At 41.3% G+C, this 19,501-nt stretch overlaps 1 protein-coding gene across 2 annotated transcripts in view; it reads left to right on the forward strand.

Annotated features, from left to right (window-relative positions):
* The window catches only part of LOC134563402 (poly [ADP-ribose] polymerase tankyrase-1-like), a 187,741-nt gene that overhangs the window by 78,611 nt on the left and 89,629 nt on the right, over positions 1-19,501 (forward strand). For both annotated transcript variants that reach the window (XM_063421312.1, XM_063421313.1), the window contains exons 4-5: positions 11,398-11,434; positions 12,290-12,365. In XM_063421312.1, the coding sequence (XP_063277382.1) occupies positions 11,398-11,434; positions 12,290-12,365 (113 nt within the window). The remainder of the gene's footprint in view (positions 1-11,397; positions 11,435-12,289; positions 12,366-19,501) is intronic.

Consider the following 19,501-nt stretch of genomic DNA (forward strand, 5'->3'; position numbering starts at 1 on the left):
GATCGGATGTTTCTGCCACTCCTTCCCAGTCAGGCTCACCGGGGCTTCCAACACAGTCAATTCTTGTGATCCCCCCGTCACACCGGCAATGGAAATAGGTTCTGTTCCCACATGTCCTGATGGCATTAGGGTACATTGCGAACCAGTATCGACCAAAGCTTCATATTTCTGTGGCTCTGATATGCCAGGCCATCGAATCCACACAGTCCAAAAGACTCATTTTTCCCATGCCTCTTCCTTGCTAGAGGCAGAGCCCTTCTCACACTGGTTACTACTCCCTTCTTGTGCATACATAGTAGAGGTTCCTTCAAGGGGATCTGACAGAACATCATCACTTGTGTAATACCTGGTGACTCGATCATGGAAGGCTGAGGCTACTTTCATTTTTTGAAACCCCCTCGGTTAGTATTTCCCTCTTTGGGCTCACGCACCAGTGCTGCCAGGACAGAAGTGGCTTTCCCATCCCCCATTCCCATGTCTTCTCCATGGTCACACAGAAAAAAACCACAGGTCAGTGTAGCAGGAGCAGGATGACTTATAGAATAAAGGTTGAGCTATCCCAAACTAGGCCTCAGATTCTGTCCTGCCTAGAAGTAGATAAACCTGTGGCGCAGTTAGAAAATTCACTTAAGGTGTGTACATGCCTTAGCTAAGATAGTTAGGATGGAAACACAGTTGCTGCCTTAAACTGTGATTGTTTACATATTTGTCCACACTTCACTGCCAATAGAAATGCACCTGTTACTGTAAACTATTCTTACTGTATATAACCAGCCATCTCGTGAATAAAGAGGAGAACGTATGCTATTAATCACATTTTTTGGACCTGCATTGCTCTGTCTCCAGCCCCAAGGTTGAGTCCCAGACTTCATCTGGCGCCTGAACTGGGACTTGTTTTTCTTTCTTATTTTTTGCTTTGATGCATATACTTGGACGTTTTGATACGGATTTTATTTGATTTTATTACACTTAAATGTGGAGCTTAAATGCTGGGTTTTTTACACTTTAATGTGGGGCTTAGATGCTGGTTTTCGTCTACACACGGATCACGCCTACACGCGGTCAAAGTCTCTGCCACTTGGTTTGTTTTGTGTATAAGATTCGGCCTGAACATTTGACCGAACAGGACACAAGCAAGCTGAGCTTACAGAGCTGGGATTTTGGAGAACGCTTGTCGTCTGATTCACCTGGAGGGGAACAGCGACACACAGTGGAAGAAAAGAGGTAAGCACCTGATGCGAGTGAGACAAAGGATTTTAAAAGCATGGAGAAGGTTTTTCTTGCAGTTGTGCTACTTTTAGCAACTATTGCCTCAATAAGGGGCGAAGAGATCAAAGAAACTAATGTGGGACAGTTAACCCTATGGGTTTGAAAAAAGGGAAGGTTACACCAGCCATCGCTTCGTTTTAGTGAAGCAAGATGGAAGGAAATGAGTGAGTTATTGTGGGACTCTGTTATTTCGCAAGAGAAAGAAGCAAAGATTTGCCCAGAATTAGGCGTAATTTTGAAAAATTGATAAATACCTTGCAAACAGTCGCTGCAAAATGCAAAGCTGCAATTTTAGCCTTGGAAAAAATGACTCCCAGTCCCTATGACTCAAGAATCTCCCTCTCTGAGATAAAAGAACAAAAGAAAACATCTAAGGTAGCCAGGCTCTTCGGTATAAATTCCATGCATTTCACGCATTCCGTAAGTGAGAATGCAGCTCCGCTTTGCCCCTCTCTGCGTAAAATAGTGGATACAGCGACCAGCCACGTGGATCGAAAGCAGGTACTCCTTTCACCACTGTCCAGAGACAATGGAAGTAACCAGGAAGTGTCTTGGCCGCCAGACTCAAGGGGCATGGTGAAAGACAAGGAGGCAGGCGGGGCCGAAGGCGGAGCGGTGTTAGATTTCTCCTCGCAGGAAAAGGAGCTGACATCATCAGCACATGTGACCAAAACAAACATGGCTGCGCCCATGTCAGCTTCCGAGAATTCAGACCCAGCTCGATCCAAAGCCCCTGCACCCCCGCAGTCTGCATCAACGCCATCTGTCACCCTATCATTACTTTTTGACAGGGGCGTGAACACTTCTACTATAAATGGACTGCACTGGCTGTCGAATTGGTCCCTAAGATCTCCCTACACCCACAGTCTGGAAGTGAGCAGCATGAGTGTCCCCTCAACAAGCGTAGAACATGTCAGTATCATCTTTGAAAGCAATCAAGTCTTTGTGACTCGACCCTATGTCATACCAATGCCCGAGGAGCTTCCAGGATTGTTAGGCAGAGATGGTGAAAACGTACAGCAGGTGGACATTGCAAGAAAAGACTAGAAGAAGAAAATGCAATCATTCGTCCCTCTGTTGTGAAGCAATCCATCATTATGTGGGAAATGCAATGTGAGAAAGGGACATCCTATCATAAAGAAGATAAAATAGAAAATGAAATAGAAATGAGTTTTTAGCCAGAGTTATTCATTGTGTATAAGTTTGAGTTATGTTTCCACATTTTAATGTGCTGAGAATTGATTTTTGTGTGGTTTAGTTTGAGTTTGAGTTACATATTGCTAAATATATAATTTTAAAGTTTATTGTTAAGATTTGGGCCTTGATGAGTTTAGGTTAAGTTTATATTTAAGTTTTAAGAATTTTAATTAGTAATGAATTTATATTTTATTGATTTGCTGCATATAGATTTTATAAGATTACTGTAAGTTGTAAAATTTCTTATTAAGATTTGTTTACGTTAGATTTAAGTGTTAGTTGATTTAAAAGGTGGTTTACAATTTATAAAAAGTATGTTTGGTTAATTTGCAAAGTTTAGTTATTTTTCTTCAGAAATGAAACAGTTCCATTTGAAATGATGATGATAGAACATTGATAAATAAGATTTGAAGAGAAGATACAATTTTTTAGATCTTTGATTTTATTGTTAGTTGTGAATTGTTTCAGTCTTTTGTGTTTCATTTTGAATTCATAAATGTATGAGGGTCTTGAAATACAATTTGTTGACATGTTAAGTATGGATATATTGATTATTATCACCGTGGAGGCCCAACCAGGAAAACAGACTGGGGACACAGATCTGGGTGCAACAACAGCAGCAGGGCAGAAGCCCTGCCCTTAGTTTATTTTTCCATTATATATCTGTGGCAAGGTGACCATGGATTGGAGAAGGGTATCGCCACCTCTCCTGTCACATTGGTCCAGGAGGCTGTCATTCAACCTCCCCTTCTCTTGGAGAAAGTATTCATAACATTGCCAATATTTACAAAACATGGTCCTGTGTTTACAATTCACCAGCGTGAGAAACTGCACGTTTCTCCTTTAATATGAACGCTCAGCAAACCAGGAAAATTCATGGCAACAGATTATATAGTATGAAAATATATAAAAATTGATAGTACTCGTAAGTTGATATTACAGTCAAGTTTTTATGCTTTGTCATTTGTTTATAGGGTTTTTCAAAAGGCATTTGTCATTTTGAATTTTTCTATTTGTTTTTTTTTTAGCCATTTAAGCATTTCGTAAATACTGTTGTTAAAAAATGTAGTTGTATTGTTAAGTGCAAGTTAGAATTTTTTCTTAAGCTTCATTTTAAGTACCTTTTTTGTGCAAAGATATAACAGTTTATTGTATTTTAGGTATTTTATGTTTATTGTTATTAGAAGTTATATTTAAAGAATATACTAAAGAGCATCACTCCAACTTAAAGTTTGAGTCCTGGCCAGACTCTCATTTTAACTTGGACGGATGTTGTTTGCCAACAAAGCCCAGAGGTTTCTGCTCCAAAAAATAATATGCAAGTTATTTTGATTTAGCAATTTGATTCTTTTAACATAACAGCTGAATCAGCTTTGAGGTGAAACCTGGTATCCTTGCCCGAAAAAAGGTATCAGGATCTTCACTAAAAGAAAGTGTTTCAGCAGTTTACAGTCTCTGAGGTAATGGCAAAAATGATTTGATAATTACATTTTACTTTCATTGGTATGCAAGAACATCTATTCCATTCCCTTGCCTTTGAAAATACCAACTCACATACCAAGATTGTTCTAACTTCCCTTCTTCAAAGCTATGGAGTCAATGAGATGTCAGTAAAAGCTGCCAGAGCTGAACAAGACAACGAGACAGCAGCATTCACCGCAGTTATGCAAAATGCTATAGAGCAACAAGGACACATCACTGCAGCTGCGTTAACAGGAAGCAACCTCTTCTATCCCAGTAACAACAGAGAAGCCTGTAGCCATGATACATCACCAGGCAATGAAGAAGAAGAGACCGCAGACGATTTTGAGGCTTTAAGTTTAGAACCTGTGTATGAATGAATGGCAAGGACTGAATACTGTGCTTTTATCTTATGCTTTTAATGGCTAGGTTCTTGGGGTTTTTCTGGGCGAATCAAGTAGTGCTTGCTTGTAACAGTGTATGCAAAAGTAGCCAGCCATGCCACAGACCCAGTTTGGATAGCTGAAAAGGAAAAAAAATGGACAATTGTAGCAGGAGCAGGATGACTTATAGAATAAAGGTTGAGCTATCCCAAACTAGGCCTCAGATTCTGTCCTGCCTAGAAGTAGATAAACCTGTGGCGCAGTTAGAAAATTCACTTAAGGTGTGTACGTGCCTTAGCTAAGATAGTTAGGATGGAAACACAGTTGCTGCCTTAAACTGTGATTGTTTACATATTTGTCCACACTTCACTGCCAATAGAAATGCACCTGTTACTGTAAACTATTCTTACTGTATATACCCAGCCATCTCATGAATAAAGAGGAGAACGTATGCTATTAATCACATTGATTGGACCTGCATTGCTCTGTCTCCAGCCCCAAGGTCGAGTCCCAGACTTCAGGTCAGCTTGTGGGATGTACTCTCTCTCTCTAGCTGGGGATGTTGGGCTCTGATTCTGGGGCCTGTAACTCGCACCGGTGCCACATGGGAACTGTTCCTCCTCGTCTCTTCTCTCATCCCCTCCCTCATCTCCTCTTTGAGTTCCATAACCATGGCAGAGACCTGAGCCTGCATTGGGCCACTGATCATACTCTCAAAATTTCTGAGCTTGTTGGCTACAAAACCTACGGTCTCTCAGTTGGTATCAGGATTAATCATTGCAATGAAGGTGTTGTATTTAGATGGCTCTTCAATTTCTAGGTTCCACAACATTTGCCCTGTTCACCTGAGTTTATCGGGGTCATTGTCATGCTGTCCACCCCTCCCAAAAAGCACCTCCAGTATTGCCACTTCCCTCAGCTATTGGATCCTTTCCTCAAGGGTCTTCCAGCACATTCTATGGTGGTGTTCCTGCATTCTTTCTCTATGGACAAACCTCTCCCTTAAACTCATCAAAAGCTGCTCCCAAAGGGTAAGCAGCCCTGGCTCCTTTACACATACCTGATTCAAACCTGAGTCCTGGGTCAAGGGTCCCAAATTCCTTGCCTCACCCCCATCCAGTTGCACACCTCTACCCATAAGGTCCCAGACCCGAAGTAGCCAGGTTGTATAAGGCTCACGTCCCCGTCGTGCAACATCTTTTTGCAGACTACGGGGATTTTCATATGACAGGGACTCGGTGATGATCTCAACCTCTGGCTTCCCTGTGGGTTGTGAGGGCCCTCCTTTCTTATCCTTATTACCTGGATGCTCTGATTTCACCTTATATTTCTTCCTTTCCACAGCGGCAACTGCTGCTGGCTGTGACTGCCCCTGTGGTTCAGCTGGAACCTAGAGGATTGTAACATCTGTGGTTCCACTGCTGCACCATCAGACTCTCCTTTGTCAAGGCAGGGGGAGGGTTTCCCACCAGCTGGGGCCAAAAAGGCTACCGCAGAGGAAATGTACTCTTTCAGCATCTGGCCCATCTCACGTATCTCCTTTACCCTGTCCGGGTGGTTTATCTCTGAGGTAGGCTGTGGGGCAGTATCCTTATTCTCTGGGGTAGGTATGATGTACAACTTCATATGGAAAAACCTCTAGTTTTTCAGTTTGGTTGAGAATATGGTTAATCCATTTTGTTCTCGTATGTTGCCATTGGATAATAATGGCTTGGTTTAATTTGTGTGATGTTATTTTTTAGGAATTTGTCTTTATTGTGTAAAGCTGACATGATATTATGGTAAAGCAAAACCCTCTTTGTCCAGCTTGACATTTTAGTTCTGGCTGGTTTCTGTATTAGCAGATGTGTATGGAGGGATAGGAAAGGAATTCACCTTGGTTTTGAGTGTAGATGCATTGAAAAAGCACTGTTGATTTATGCCATTCATTCAGATAGGTTTTTCAGCTTTCAGTATTCAGTTGAAATTTCAAGACTTTTTGGAGTGAAATAGGGTTGTCTGTAAAGATAGATTCATTATGTTATTTTTCCCAGCTTCCAGCTTCTGATCTGCTCAACCACCAGGTGCAAGCAGCCACTGATGTCTGATAGTTGATAAGCATTTGCTGCTAATCAGCTACTGCAGAATGCAGGGCCAGACACAGCAGTGACAGTGTAACAGCAACTGATCTTGGAGGTAACTGGTTTTCTCCTGGGAGGGGAACAGAAATAGTTAGTTGCCTGATGGTAGCTGTGATCTGAGGCACTGATTATCTGTGGTTAACAGTGGTGACTTTCTAGTTCCAGCATAAATGGAGCAGCAGTGATGTGATCTTGAGCTGGGATCAAGTAGAGAACTTCATTTAAAGAATGCTGAGCAAGCTGTAGACAATGAACTTGATCAGATGCAGTGAATACCACTGAGTGGTTTCTGCTTACCTACCAGCTTTTGTCTGATGAGATAGGAAACAGGGACACTGCCTTGCTATGGTGTTCTCCTCTCCCCATTTCACACCTTGTCTTTGCCTTAAGAAATTCCCAGGCCAGCTCTCTCTGGGCTGCCTGGCATGCAGATGCCCTTTTGCAAAACTATAAATTCTAACCTGCCCAAAGGAGCTCTTTAAGAGATGTGATTAGCTTAGTTAAAGTCAGTTCGACATTCTTTGAACAGAAGTATTATGTGAGGTTGATGCTTTGTGTTATAAATGCATAGCAAATTAAATTAATAAAGAATTGTATTAATAATTTACAAAATAGAATTTAGAAAAAGCCACAAGCAAAAATCAGTGTCGAGCCCAGGGTCGGCACTGGGTGAACTTAGCTTTGGCCTCTATCGTACCAGAGCTCCCCTGTTCACAAATTCAGTCTCTGCGGAGCCAGTTTATATACAGTTTCTTCGGCTGGACAGGGCATTGCCTCATACTTCTTTTGTCCCTTCAGGGTTTTTTTCATATTCATGTAGTCTTTTCCTCGCTGCTGGTCAGTTGAATAGGTTTCCGAGGAGAGATGAATACTTGATTCGATTTCTGGGAACCTTGTATTGGGATGCATACCCTGGATGATGGAGGCTAGATCCATATCGAGTGTTAATCGTTGAGTCATTGTCAAGTTCATCTCGGGAGAGATTTATCTCTTCTCAGAGTCACCCTTCTTTCTGTTGCAAGGATGTTTACAATTCCTGAACACTTTTCTTTATTTCCAAGCCTGAGTGACTTTTACCGTATTTCTTCTGAAATGCGAATGATTTTACACCACAGATTGCAAACATGAATTATTTCACATTATATCACACGAACATGAATTATTTCACATCATATATCACACTCTGTATTCCTGTACTTCTGCTTAGAACTTGAAATTCATCTCTGCCCGTGCACGCATGCTTTGTTTTCAAATGCTTGCAAATGAATATTTTATTAGGTAGCTGTGGCCAATTGCTGCAGGATGGCTTTTGATAAGCTGTGTAGCCAAACGGCGTTAGCTGTGTTGGCAGAGCCCTCTGGTGAGAGCCCAGCCTGTTCCAGCAGCAGTCGGTCCTGCAACCAGTGCCACCCGCTTCTCCCTAATGCCATCAGCCAGACCCCTCCTGGCTCTGTGGTATCCAACCAGCTGGTTGCTCGAGTGGCTAAGGGGTTTCTCTTCATCCCACAGAGCCTGTGGAGCTCACTTGACCTTTTTTTTTTAGCAAACCTGGTGGTGTGCTGTAGGTGCCTAGATGATTTTAGGTTTTGATTTGCAAAACACAGTGGGTTCTTTGAGAGTAATAAAGTTAGCAAATGGCAAGATAATAATTTCCTAATCCTAATCAGTGTGGGAGAACCATGATGAATTTCAAGAATTGCATGTATGAATTCCAACCGTCTGTAAATACCTCTTTTTAAAAAGTACTGCTTAGTAAAACTAACTGATCTAATTAGGCATACAGGGTGCACATTTCTAAATCAAGCCACAGCTTTCCTTTTTCATTAGACAGTAATGCTTCTGCTAATCAAAGTATTAGAGGAAACAGCTTTTGTGTGGTAAAATACCAACTTACTGAGCACAGAGGAAAAATGTTATTACACTTCTGTAACCTAGTATGTTCAAAAGCCTGGTTAGGACTACTAGATGCATTGCCAAACCAGAATGTGCAAAGAGGTTTTTTAATCTGGTTAAGTCTCTAAAGTGTTGATACAATACAGGCCAATAACTCTACTGCAGGAAATGCAGCTGTTTGAGATTGTTGCACAAACAATGCAAGAGTAATAAAGAGTCCTTTTTTCTTCCTCACATGCTGACCAGAGCTTTTCACTTACCATTCATTTGAAACACTCACAACTGTGCCCAGTATTTTATCTTCATTAAAATAAAAAAAAGAGGAACATGTACAATGGATTAGAAAAGGCTGTTGCCTGTGGTGGACAGGCCCCCCTTCTGATGAAGCTGGAAAGTGTAGTGAATCAAAGGCAGTCATATTTCTGTATCATTTGATTTGTCTCATGATTAAGCTTTCCTTAACATACACATAATTTTTTTTAAAAGCTAGATTAACCTTGCTGGCCAATATTTGAATTAACCAGTCTCACCTTTGCTTTGAACTTATTTGCTCCATTGCTGGGGTTCAGCAACACAGAACAGTTCTGTTAGGAGACCCATGTTATAAACATTCAGCCAATTCCAAATTAATAAAATATTTTTATTAATTAAAGAATTAACAAAACAAAAATTTTGGACAAGCCAGCAATCGGAAGTTCAGTGTCGAGTCCCGGGATCGGCACTGGGTGAACCTTAACTACGGCCTCTAGTGCACTGTAGTTCCCCCTGTTCACAAATTCATTCTTTTAGGGGTCCCCTTATATAGTTTATTTTGCCGGTGGCATAGTATTTCTCCATAGTTCTTTGTCCTGTGTCTTTCCCTTCATATTCATATGAGTCTCTTTCTGCTGTAGGTCTGCTGAATGGTGCTTCAGAGGGAAAAATTAATAGTAATTCAGTTGCTGCTAGATCCATATCACTCTTGATTGCTGGGCATTTCACAGCTCCATTGCCCAGGAGGGCCATCTGTTCTCGGCCCACCTTCTTTTCTGTTGTTAATGTTGTGCTTCACCAGTTCCCACAAGGGTATTGTCTCTCCTGGATTCCTGGCAGTGGGTGTTGTTCATCCTAAATTCGCTGGTTTCAATCCCAGCCTGCTTGTTCATTTTATTTTACAGAACATACATTTTATATACACTATAACACGAATTATTCTATGCCATTTATTACACCCATCATGTGAGTGGCACAATGGAACTCCTTCCTGCAGGTTGTTGTGAATTCCCAAAGCTGAATATCATTCAGAACGCAATTAAACACACCAGTGAAAAATCACCAGTATGATGAGATGTAGATACTGCTTTTGAAAATTCCCTGTTTACATCCAAGGGAATTGGCACCAAGTTCATGGCTGTGCGTACTCTGCCTCCTCCTCCTTGTGTGAACGCAGGATGCTGAAGTAAAGGAGACTCCTTAAGGAGAGGGCTGGTTTTGTTGTGGTTCCTGTCACTCGCTGCTGTTAGCTGAAGGAGCCGTGGTGGGGGGTATCACCGTGGAGGCCTAACCAGGAAAACAGACTGGAGACACAGATCTGGGTGCAACAACAGCAGCAGGGCAGAAGACCCGGTTTATTTACAAAAACCTACTCTTATACTTTTACTATGAGGCCTGTGGATTGGAGGAAGGAATTCCCACCTCCACATCACATTGGTGAAGGGGACTGTCACACAGTCTTATTTGTCCCGGCAAGGAATGTAAAAACAATGGCTATGTTTATAGAACATAGCTGATGTTTACATTAAAAGAGCGTGAGAAGGTACGAACTTCTCCTTTAATATGAACGCTCAGCAAAACCGGGAAAAACTCATGGCAACAGGGGGGAGGACCAAGCTCTTTGTGATGGATGGGGACTCCAACTCTCCTCCTGCACATTACAGCTGTTCGTTAAGGGATGTTTTCAGATGAACCTTCCATCTTACCTGCCGTCCGATCTGGCATTTTCCATGGCCCAATGTCTTTCCTCACCTGTAATGAGAGTTTCACTGGAGGCCTATTACAATTACACATAGGAGGCAGCACAAAGGGTTTTTCTTCTGCTTTCTTGACAGCTTCTTCTTCCTATTTTTCTTATAGCACTGTGGTTAGAGGCTTTAATTCTCTGGCAGATGGTATACAGCATGTTTTTCAAACCCTCTACCTTTTGGGTCTAGGATACACTCTGTTCTGTGACTGCATAAAGCTGCTAAAAAGCTATTTTTCTAATTTCTGAATTGAAATTGCATTCCATTTGTATTGCACAATGTCATCATGATTCAGCATTGCAGAATACTGTCTTACTTCCATAGGTTATCTTGTTCCATGCTCTTTTTAAAATACTAACATGCAGTTTTAATCCTGTGCTGCAGCAACCCTTGTGAGTTGTCTATTTTAACTCGAGACTTCAGATGTACATGTTGCTTTAACATTACTCGTGGTTATCTCTAATCTCAGTCTTGTAGCAAAATCTGTTGCCGAGTTCATCCTCTTTTGTCTGTGTTTTTTATTTCAAACATGTATTTTGTTGGAAAGTGGCTGATGATATAATACCTGGATTTTTTTTCAAATAATCCCTGCTCTTCTAAAGAACTTAGTGAGGTGTAATATTACCATTCTAATAGGCAGGTGAGAGCCTTGGAGACTGGTAATTTGTACTTTTTCAAAAGCCACACTGCCTTGCTTTGTCTTGGAATTTATTATGCTTCCCAAGTATAGTGTGACATACTGAATAGGGCATGGGGTGGGGACATTGTCTTCAGCTGACATGCTGTTATCAGCGGGACTGTGTTTCTGAACACAAGATTTCGTAGTCATTGGTTGTCCGAAGAAACCCTTTCCATCTGAGGATTGGACAAGAAGATGCGTCAATTTGCTGCCCGTTTGCGAGGTACTGGTGATGCTGCCTCCACAAGCTGGCTAACGTCACAGCTCCATCACCCAGCGGGGTGTAGGCTTTTTTTCCTCCTCTTTTCCGTTTTAATTCTGTGTTTGCTTCCTACTGCATTTCTTATTCTGTCTTCTGCCAAATGCTAACAGCATGATATTTTGCAATCATTTAGGTGAATACAAGAAGGACGAACTCCTGGAAGCTGCTAGGTGAGTGCTGCTTAGAATATAAAACATATTTTGGGGGTGGAAGCAGGCGAGGAAAAGGGGTTTTTAAAATAGTACTGTTTTGTCATTACCTTTCCATGAAATGCTGCAAACAAGCCACTTAATTAGCATAAATCTCTTCAGACTTTAGTCTGGTACCAATGTGAAAGCCTGTTTATGTAATTAAAATCCCCCACCATGGTGGTTATAAGGTTAATATTGAGTTTTTGCTTTAAGCTGCTTAAATCCTCTTTATTGTTTTATGACTGTTCTTTTTAGAGGCAATTTAAATATTGGAATCTGTCTTTTCTTTGGGTTTTTACTGCTACTATAGGATGTATTTTGAAAACAGGTTTTATCAGAGCAGAGCCTGATAAAAGCCTATACAAAAGGTGTAAAGTTCAATTGTATATTGCAAAGGAGCTTTTCATTCCTTCTGACTGCACAAGACCATTTTATATAGACTGTTAACCCTTCTAAATTTTTTTTTGGGTATTGGTATATAGTTGTTTCAAATGTTATGGGCCATATGCTATGAAAATATGTTAAATTCAGAACATTTATTTCAACAAATGGCTTTCAGAGGATCTGTAAAATTAGAAAAAGGAAATATGAGGTTAAGAAGAGAAATTGAGGTGTTTTTGTATGATCTTATGCAACACATTTAACTGCAAATTCTTTTCTGTATTTACCCTTGTTTTCAAAATGTTTAGAAGATTCTTTAGCCATCCAACATTCTCCCTGCCACAGTACAAATTTCAATATATGATACTTTGTAAAAGACTTGCTAAGGAGATGGATATCAAAGAGCTCTGCCCTTTTTTCCACCCTTATCTATAATTTTCTCCTCGTTTACAGGAGTGGTAATGCAGAAAAGCTGATGGCTTTATTGACTCCTTTAAATGTGAACTGCCATGCAAGTGATGGGCGTAAGGTAATACCTGCTTTATATTTCAATTACTCAAGAAAGGCCAATTTAAGCCTACTGGTAAGCATAGATGTATAAACCATGAGAATGTATATGGAGGGGGGAACCTGTGATGCCTTTTCACCATAAAATTAAATGCTGTTATAATTGGCACTGGCAGTTGTGACAGATCAAGTCGGCAGACATGGGTTTTGTATGTCTTTTAAATGTCAAACCCTGGTCTTACATGTAAAAAAAACTTTAGGACCTTTTGTAAGAAAAACAAAATGTACTGTTGCAGATGGATAAAATGCCTAAGGGAAGATAGTTATTTGTATTTGAACATTGTCTGGGTGAGGTGCTTGGTATTCATCTTAGCTCCTAATACACTGCCACGTAGACTGGCACTGTATTGCTATGTTTAACACCTTCTGCATTTTCTTAAATTTGACATTATTGTTTTGACTTTTCTGGTAGAGATATTTGAATTAGTTAAATTAAGAATTAGCTGAAACTGGAGGAGGGAAGAACATGTGGAGTGAGAAGTAGATCCTGTGATTTTTGATGTTTTAGACTGAGATGATTGTCTAGACTGTTGATTTACAAATGTTGGGGTTTTTTTGTTGGGTTTTTTTGTTTGTTTGTTTGATTTGTTGGTTGGTTTGTTTGGTATTTTTTAACTGTGTATCAGAATGTTTTTAATACGCATCTGTTAAAGTCTTTCACCTGTAACAGTACATCTCATTTTTGGAGAGAAAAGCATGGGAGTGTTTTCTTTTACAGGTTTTATTTTTTTGATGGAGTGTGTTGGAGCATAGTATAAACTGCTGCCCATCTTGGACCTGTTGTGGAACAGCCCAGTTCCACTGAAATCAGTAAATATAGGCCAGTTTACACTTACTTTTGATTAAGATGTATGTTGTTAATAAATATAAAAAACACAGCTCCACAAAAATTCCTGTTTTTTTATACACATTTTAAAATGTTTCTCAGGTGTGATATCTACCATACATACTATGTGACAGAAAACCCAGCTGTTTTTTTGCTCATTTACATTTGTCACTGATTGAAAGTTGATGCATCTTCCAGGTTTTGAAACCAATTGATTTTATGAACTGAGGACAGGCAATTGAACAAGGGCTTTTTCAGTTTAGCAGTGTTGGAACTGATTGAACTCCTACATTTTAAGATTAAACATACTGCCCATATTTCTTGAATTTTCTTTTATTTTTTTAAGACTGCTGTTGAAGTAAAAGTGTATTTAGGTATTAATAGTGTCCTGTGTTATAATTAAATGAGGTGGTGCACAGCAATGCATTACCGAGTATTTGAGCCCCCATTGAAATAAACAGGGCTAATGCCTTTATTAATATTCAGCTCTTTATAAGAAAGGTCAGCTGGGTGGGGGAGACTGACAGAGTTTTCCCACGCTGCTGTAGCAATCTGGAGGAATAGGAAGCATCCCACTTCACTACTCAGCTGCAGGCAGTAGGTGCCAAGTCCTTGTTCCCATGGGAACAGCTAGAAGCTCTCTCTGGTCAACCCCGAGGAGGCAGAGTGGTGTAGGTCTGTCACTGAAGAACAAAGCGGCAGACGTCATCTCTTTACCCTCATGGAAAAACCTCGAGAGTTTCCATCTGTCTGCCACTCGAGCTGGCCCACCCCCATGTCAGTCCGGCTCTTTATATACCGTGGCGAATTCTCAAACCTGATCAGGGGATGCATCCACCTCCTCCTCGGCGAGAGCATCGCCTGGCTCTTCCACCATGTCCAGTCTTCCATCTTGGGGTGCCCTTCATCTCTAAAGAACTCTCCCAGCGTGCTGTGTGTTTGTCTTATTTGCATATGCCTTCCTTGAGTAGGCAGCGTGGGGGGGGCTGGGTGAGCTCCGATTACAGTAGATACAATCAGGACAATCAACTAGCTCTTAACATGCTAATTCAGAAATGCAGGATCGGCATGATAGCTGTCCAGCAGGGCATCACAGCCTCCTGTGAGGACGGCGACTTAGACCCACCACGGATGGGGGTCACCTGTCTCTGAGGTGCCGGGGCATCGATGCTTCCCATTGCCCCCTCCAGAGTCCTGTGGAACCACGCCCGGCACTCCCCCTGCCCAGCCACGGCTCCTGCCAACAGCGACAGGGCCGGGCGGTGGAGCTGTCGCTGCCCGGAGGCGGGGGCTGCCAAGGCATTCTTCCCAGGGCAGGGCCCTGCCTCTGGCGGCAGGGGTCTGGCAGTGGATCTGTCAGGGCTGGTGGCAACGGCAGCAGTCCCAGGAGCTCTGGAGACATAACCCCGCCACATCTTGGGCCACGGCAGCCACACGGGCAGCCCTTGGAGCACTCACACCCACTGAGAATTTGTTCATAACACCATCACTATTGATCTAAGGCCAAATACAGAGTTATGTTTTCTGTCAGCAGGGCAAGGAATAAGACCTTGCAGATGTTTTCTTGAACATTTATCATTTCAAAGTAAAAATAAAAAAATACAAAGCTTTTAAAATTCATATTGAGATAGCAGAAAGTATTTATGTATTATTGCAGCCTCTGAATTAGTTAGAAAATTTATGCCCAAAGCTTGGAAAGCATATTGCAGTTAAAGCTCCTGTGTGTGGACACTTTGAAAATATGGTTGGTTGGTTGCTGGTAAGTGCACTGGTTTTTCAAACTACATTTAAGATGCCTTGCCATTGATATTAATTACCTTTTTTGAAATTATGTCTACCAGATATATTGTTTCTACCACCACATATGTACAGGCTGTGGAAGGTTTACTAATGCTTTCTAGTAAGCATGCTGTATAACTGTTAAGTATTTAATTTGTAAAGCAAAGCTTTCTGTACTGTACAGGTCCTGTACTAGTGCAAGATCACTTGGGGTTTGATCATTTTAAGCTGTGATGCAAATTAAGTGACCTTGTAAATGGAAGTCTCCACTGGTGTAGCTGCTTCTAGTTAATCTGTGGTGATTTACACTAGCTGAGAATTTGTCCATTTTGGAAGTTGCTTTTTGCATTCTTTGATGATTTTAGTAATTATTTTTTGCAGATCTTCTGAGCATTCAAGCCTCAAACTTAGGACAGTGTAAAGCCGCAGTTTTAATGCAGCTCTCAGGGCCAGGAATGCAGACTGCGGATTGGCCCGGGATTCTCAGCATCACACCCTGCAGTACAGCTGTACCCACAAACTCTTTCTTTAGTCTGTGCATTCCTTGATCTTCTGAGATGTCCAGCTCTAGTCTAGTGATAAGGGAACACTTAGCTGTGTGGGTGAAGAGATTGAAAAATTACTGAATGGATAATTATTTTTTCTGTATTAGCAGATAGTGATAATTTTTTCCCCATACTTTGGGATGCAACTGTATGCAGTTTACTTTTTTCCCCCCCTGGGGATTTTTCTGTGTCCCATGCAAACTAATATCTGGGGTTCTGGATTTCTCAAACACCACATGTGCTGTGAAGTTGTGCTTTATAGAATGGATAAAAGGGGTGGAAAACACGGACAGTATCTTGCTGGTTTGAAACCAGCAAAGGTTGTAAATAAAAAAGAATTATTGCATTCTGGGTGCTGCTTGTAGCCTTTTGAAAAGTATTGACAGCCAGAGTCTGATTCCTACTGGACAGGATTCTGTGATTTTAAAACAGTTACCTCTGGTGCTGATAACCATTGCTCCATCTGTTTATTTAGGATAGAGGTCAAGACAAATTGGAATGAAAACTGAACTTCCTCCTTCCCCTCCAAAGTCACAGTTTAGGTAGGTTATGGTCATTGTAGAAATGTTCACATTACTGAAGCTTTTGAGCTGTTGTCTGAAAAGGGAATATATTCTGTGTAGCTACTCTTGCCATTATTTTTGGATGGAAAAATGAAGGCGTGTACAAAACAAAGACCAATTTTGTACATCAGCTAAAGCATTCCTGCATACTAAGGATCATGGTAGTTTTTTAGGGGTTTGATGACCAAAGAAAATTAGCAATAATATCTCAGAAATGACAATTTCATTTAAGTAGGTAATGATTGATTTTTGTGCGAGTACTGGCTTATGTGCTTATTGAGTGTATACGGGGGCACAAATAATGAGCTGTATAGTGCAGAGCTATATGGTACTGTGTAAGCAAATGAGTATTACACAAGGGTAAATTTCACAAAACCTGTTTTTTCAAAACTGTCTTATTTGTTTACTTTTTAAAAAGCAATGCTTGATCTGAAATATAATAGTGATTTTTCATGGCAATTAGTCTTGCTTTGATTTTTTTTTAACAGGAGACTGAAAATTTGCACAATAATTAGGATATGGTGTTGTATGTAAGGCAACATTTATATGTTGCATCACTTTTGTTCACATTGCTTCACAAAGTATTTGCAGTGTCAGAACAGAACTTAGACACACAGCACCTGCGTATTGCTGTGGGTCTGAAATTTCCCTGCATCCTGCCTGTGAGTTCTGCTGGTCTCCTTGGTCTTTACATTATCTATAGAAGTAATAGCTTCTAGAAGACAAGCCTATGGTGTTGGTGTTAGATGGTATTGAATTTCACACTATTAAGAAGCCAAGGCATCTATTTATGTGTCTATGTATGTAAAGGTATGTAGGCTTTAGAGCCTGTTATTTTGCCTCAAATATTTTTCTTTGGAGTTGTCTTTTTCAAGACTTAATTATGAGAAATTCTCAAAAATGTTTTTTGACTATTGTAAATCACCAGGTTCCTCTCTGCTGCTGGAAATTAAAGCTGTATTACTTTGTCATGGGAGCTGGATTTCTGACTTGTTGTCCTGGGTTGAGAAATGTAACCAAAAATGTGTATTCTATTTTCATCTGTTGAAGTCGGTTGGGAGATATTGTTCCTTATCTCTTGTAACTCTGGGGGTGGAATGAGGGGAGATGCCCTCTGTTAATGGGACACCTGATAACACCAGATATGGCAGTGCCTTCTTATCTCTTCCTCCACCCATCCTCCTCTGAGGGATATCACCTGTCAGTGGGCCATTTAAGGCCTCTCACATGACTGATAACATTACCTCATTCCATTGTGAGATGCTCCACTCAGTGGGAGGAGCCAAAGCCTTTCCACCGGGATAAAACCAGCAATCCCAAACACCAAAATGGCCTGTTTCCACTGGATTCCCAGAGGATGACTGGACTTCTTGAGGATCATCTCTATTTTAACGGAGCCACAACTGTCACTCTGGGAGAACTTACTTCAGGCTGCTTCCAACACCCTGACCAACAGGGTGTCAGGTTTACATTTTGACTCTGTTAGTGGTCCTTTGTACTATTGCATTTGTCTTATTTTATTTTTATTTTATTTTTATCTTTCTTGTTGTTTGTTCTCTCTTTATTATATTGTATTTCTGACTTGGAGTCTCGCTGGTTTTGCTTTCAAACCAGTAAACTTGTTGCAACAGTCACTGCTTACCTAAATCAGTGGTGAGACAGATTTAAAATTGTACATATGATGGTTGCAGGTTGAGTAGAAGCTCTTAGTTCACTCATTTCCTTCAGAAAGCTGTTGTGAACACTTGAAAGCTGTTTAAGGAAGAAACTGATGTTACCTCCATTTTAGAAATGTAGAAGTATCTGAGCTCATAAGAAAGCATTGGTATGGGACATCCTTGATACCAAGTAGTGTTCAATTGGATGAAATTGCAGATTCTTTCTCCTTTTCCTCTGCTTCTTTCTCCCTTGAGAGATCAGCCTGTAAACAAAGGGCTGGTAAAGAGAAATTAAATTCTAACAAGATCATGTGAGTTATGTCTTCTCTTACCAGGTGCAGTAGTTTCATGTTCTCCAATTGTAACTTTTCTCAGCCAACGCACCATATTTGTGATGGTTTTTGTGCTTACTCTCTTATCTTTCTGTGAGATAGACCGTTGGGAGGAAAAAGGCAAAACAGGCCTAACTTAAAGGTTACAAAGATAGTTTTATGAACACGCACCAAAGGAAGAAAAAAAGAAAGAAAAAAAAAAAAGAAACTTTCAAAACTTTTCCCCCTCTCCTTACAAACTGTTCACTTTCCCACAAGTAACACAGAGAGACAACTTGTGATTTTCAGTCAGTTTCACCATTTGGAAAATAGTCTTTCATTACTTCTTTAGGAGAGGAGTCTTTTTAGAGTCATGGATCCCACTGATTTTGGAACAGTTTTCTTGTGGGTTTTAACTGTCACAGAAACATCTACCTGGGGAAAATCTGCTTCTGTGACCACGCCGACCCTTCTTACCATTAGCAGTTTCCCAAGCTGCCCATGGGTCATGTGAACTCAGGGATATTGGGGTATCACCTTTTAGAGATTCACCACTCCAGAAGCAAAGGATTCTTCGTCTCAGAGAACAGAGCTATCTCTTCACTTCTCCACTGGCACAAAGTCTTCTCATCTCTTTCTGTTCAAGCATCTCATAGGACTACAAGAATCACAGATTCTAATGCAATATTACTCAGTCTATCACAACACCTTTGCTCAAAAAATCTACAAGTAAACAATCATCTCCCCAAATGCATATCTTTCTCATGGTTTGAAGGGATAAATTACATGTAGAGTTCAGTTCTATGGCTCTAATTGAAGTCCAGCCAGCAGGCAACTCCTCTATCCTTCCTCCAATTAGTCTTTCACTCTCTCCATCTGACTTCATGCTGGGTCTTCTCTATGTTCTCTCTGCCCATCTCTCCTCTCTCTCAAGGAAGGGTCAAGTTTCGAAAGCTTCATGTTACTAAGGAAGGGTTAAAGCTGACCAGACTTGCGATGGTCATGTGATCTGCCGGGCAGCCTCTCCGGCTGCCTTCCTCAGAGCGGCTGGGCTTCTCCTCCCTTCTCCTCTCTGCCCTGGAGTCACCGGAGGAGAGGGAGAGAGGGGGCTCTTCTCACCCCTCGGTGGCAATCGGGGGGGGGGGGGCTCAGCCCAGCTGGGACCAGAAGTGTTATCAGGGGCCCAGCTCTGCTTGCTCGGCTGGCTCCAGGCCTCCAGCCGCCTCCCCCACCTAACAGGGAGAGCAGCAGGGCCCGGCCTGTTTGAGCCAACTTCCCCCCAAGAGGGGAGAGAGCAGCAGGGCCAACTGGCCTAGGCTGTTCTATCAGAGGGTAGAGGTTTAAATTCCCTTGTAATATTCTTGGTTCTAAGAACTGGGAGTTGAAGGAAAATGCCACATACTGCAAGATGTGAAC

Source organism: Prinia subflava, chromosome W, assembly GCF_021018805.1.
Source record: "Prinia subflava isolate CZ2003 ecotype Zambia chromosome W, Cam_Psub_1.2, whole genome shotgun sequence".
In the NCBI taxonomy this organism is placed as follows: Eukaryota; Metazoa; Chordata; class Aves; order Passeriformes; family Cisticolidae; genus Prinia; species Prinia subflava.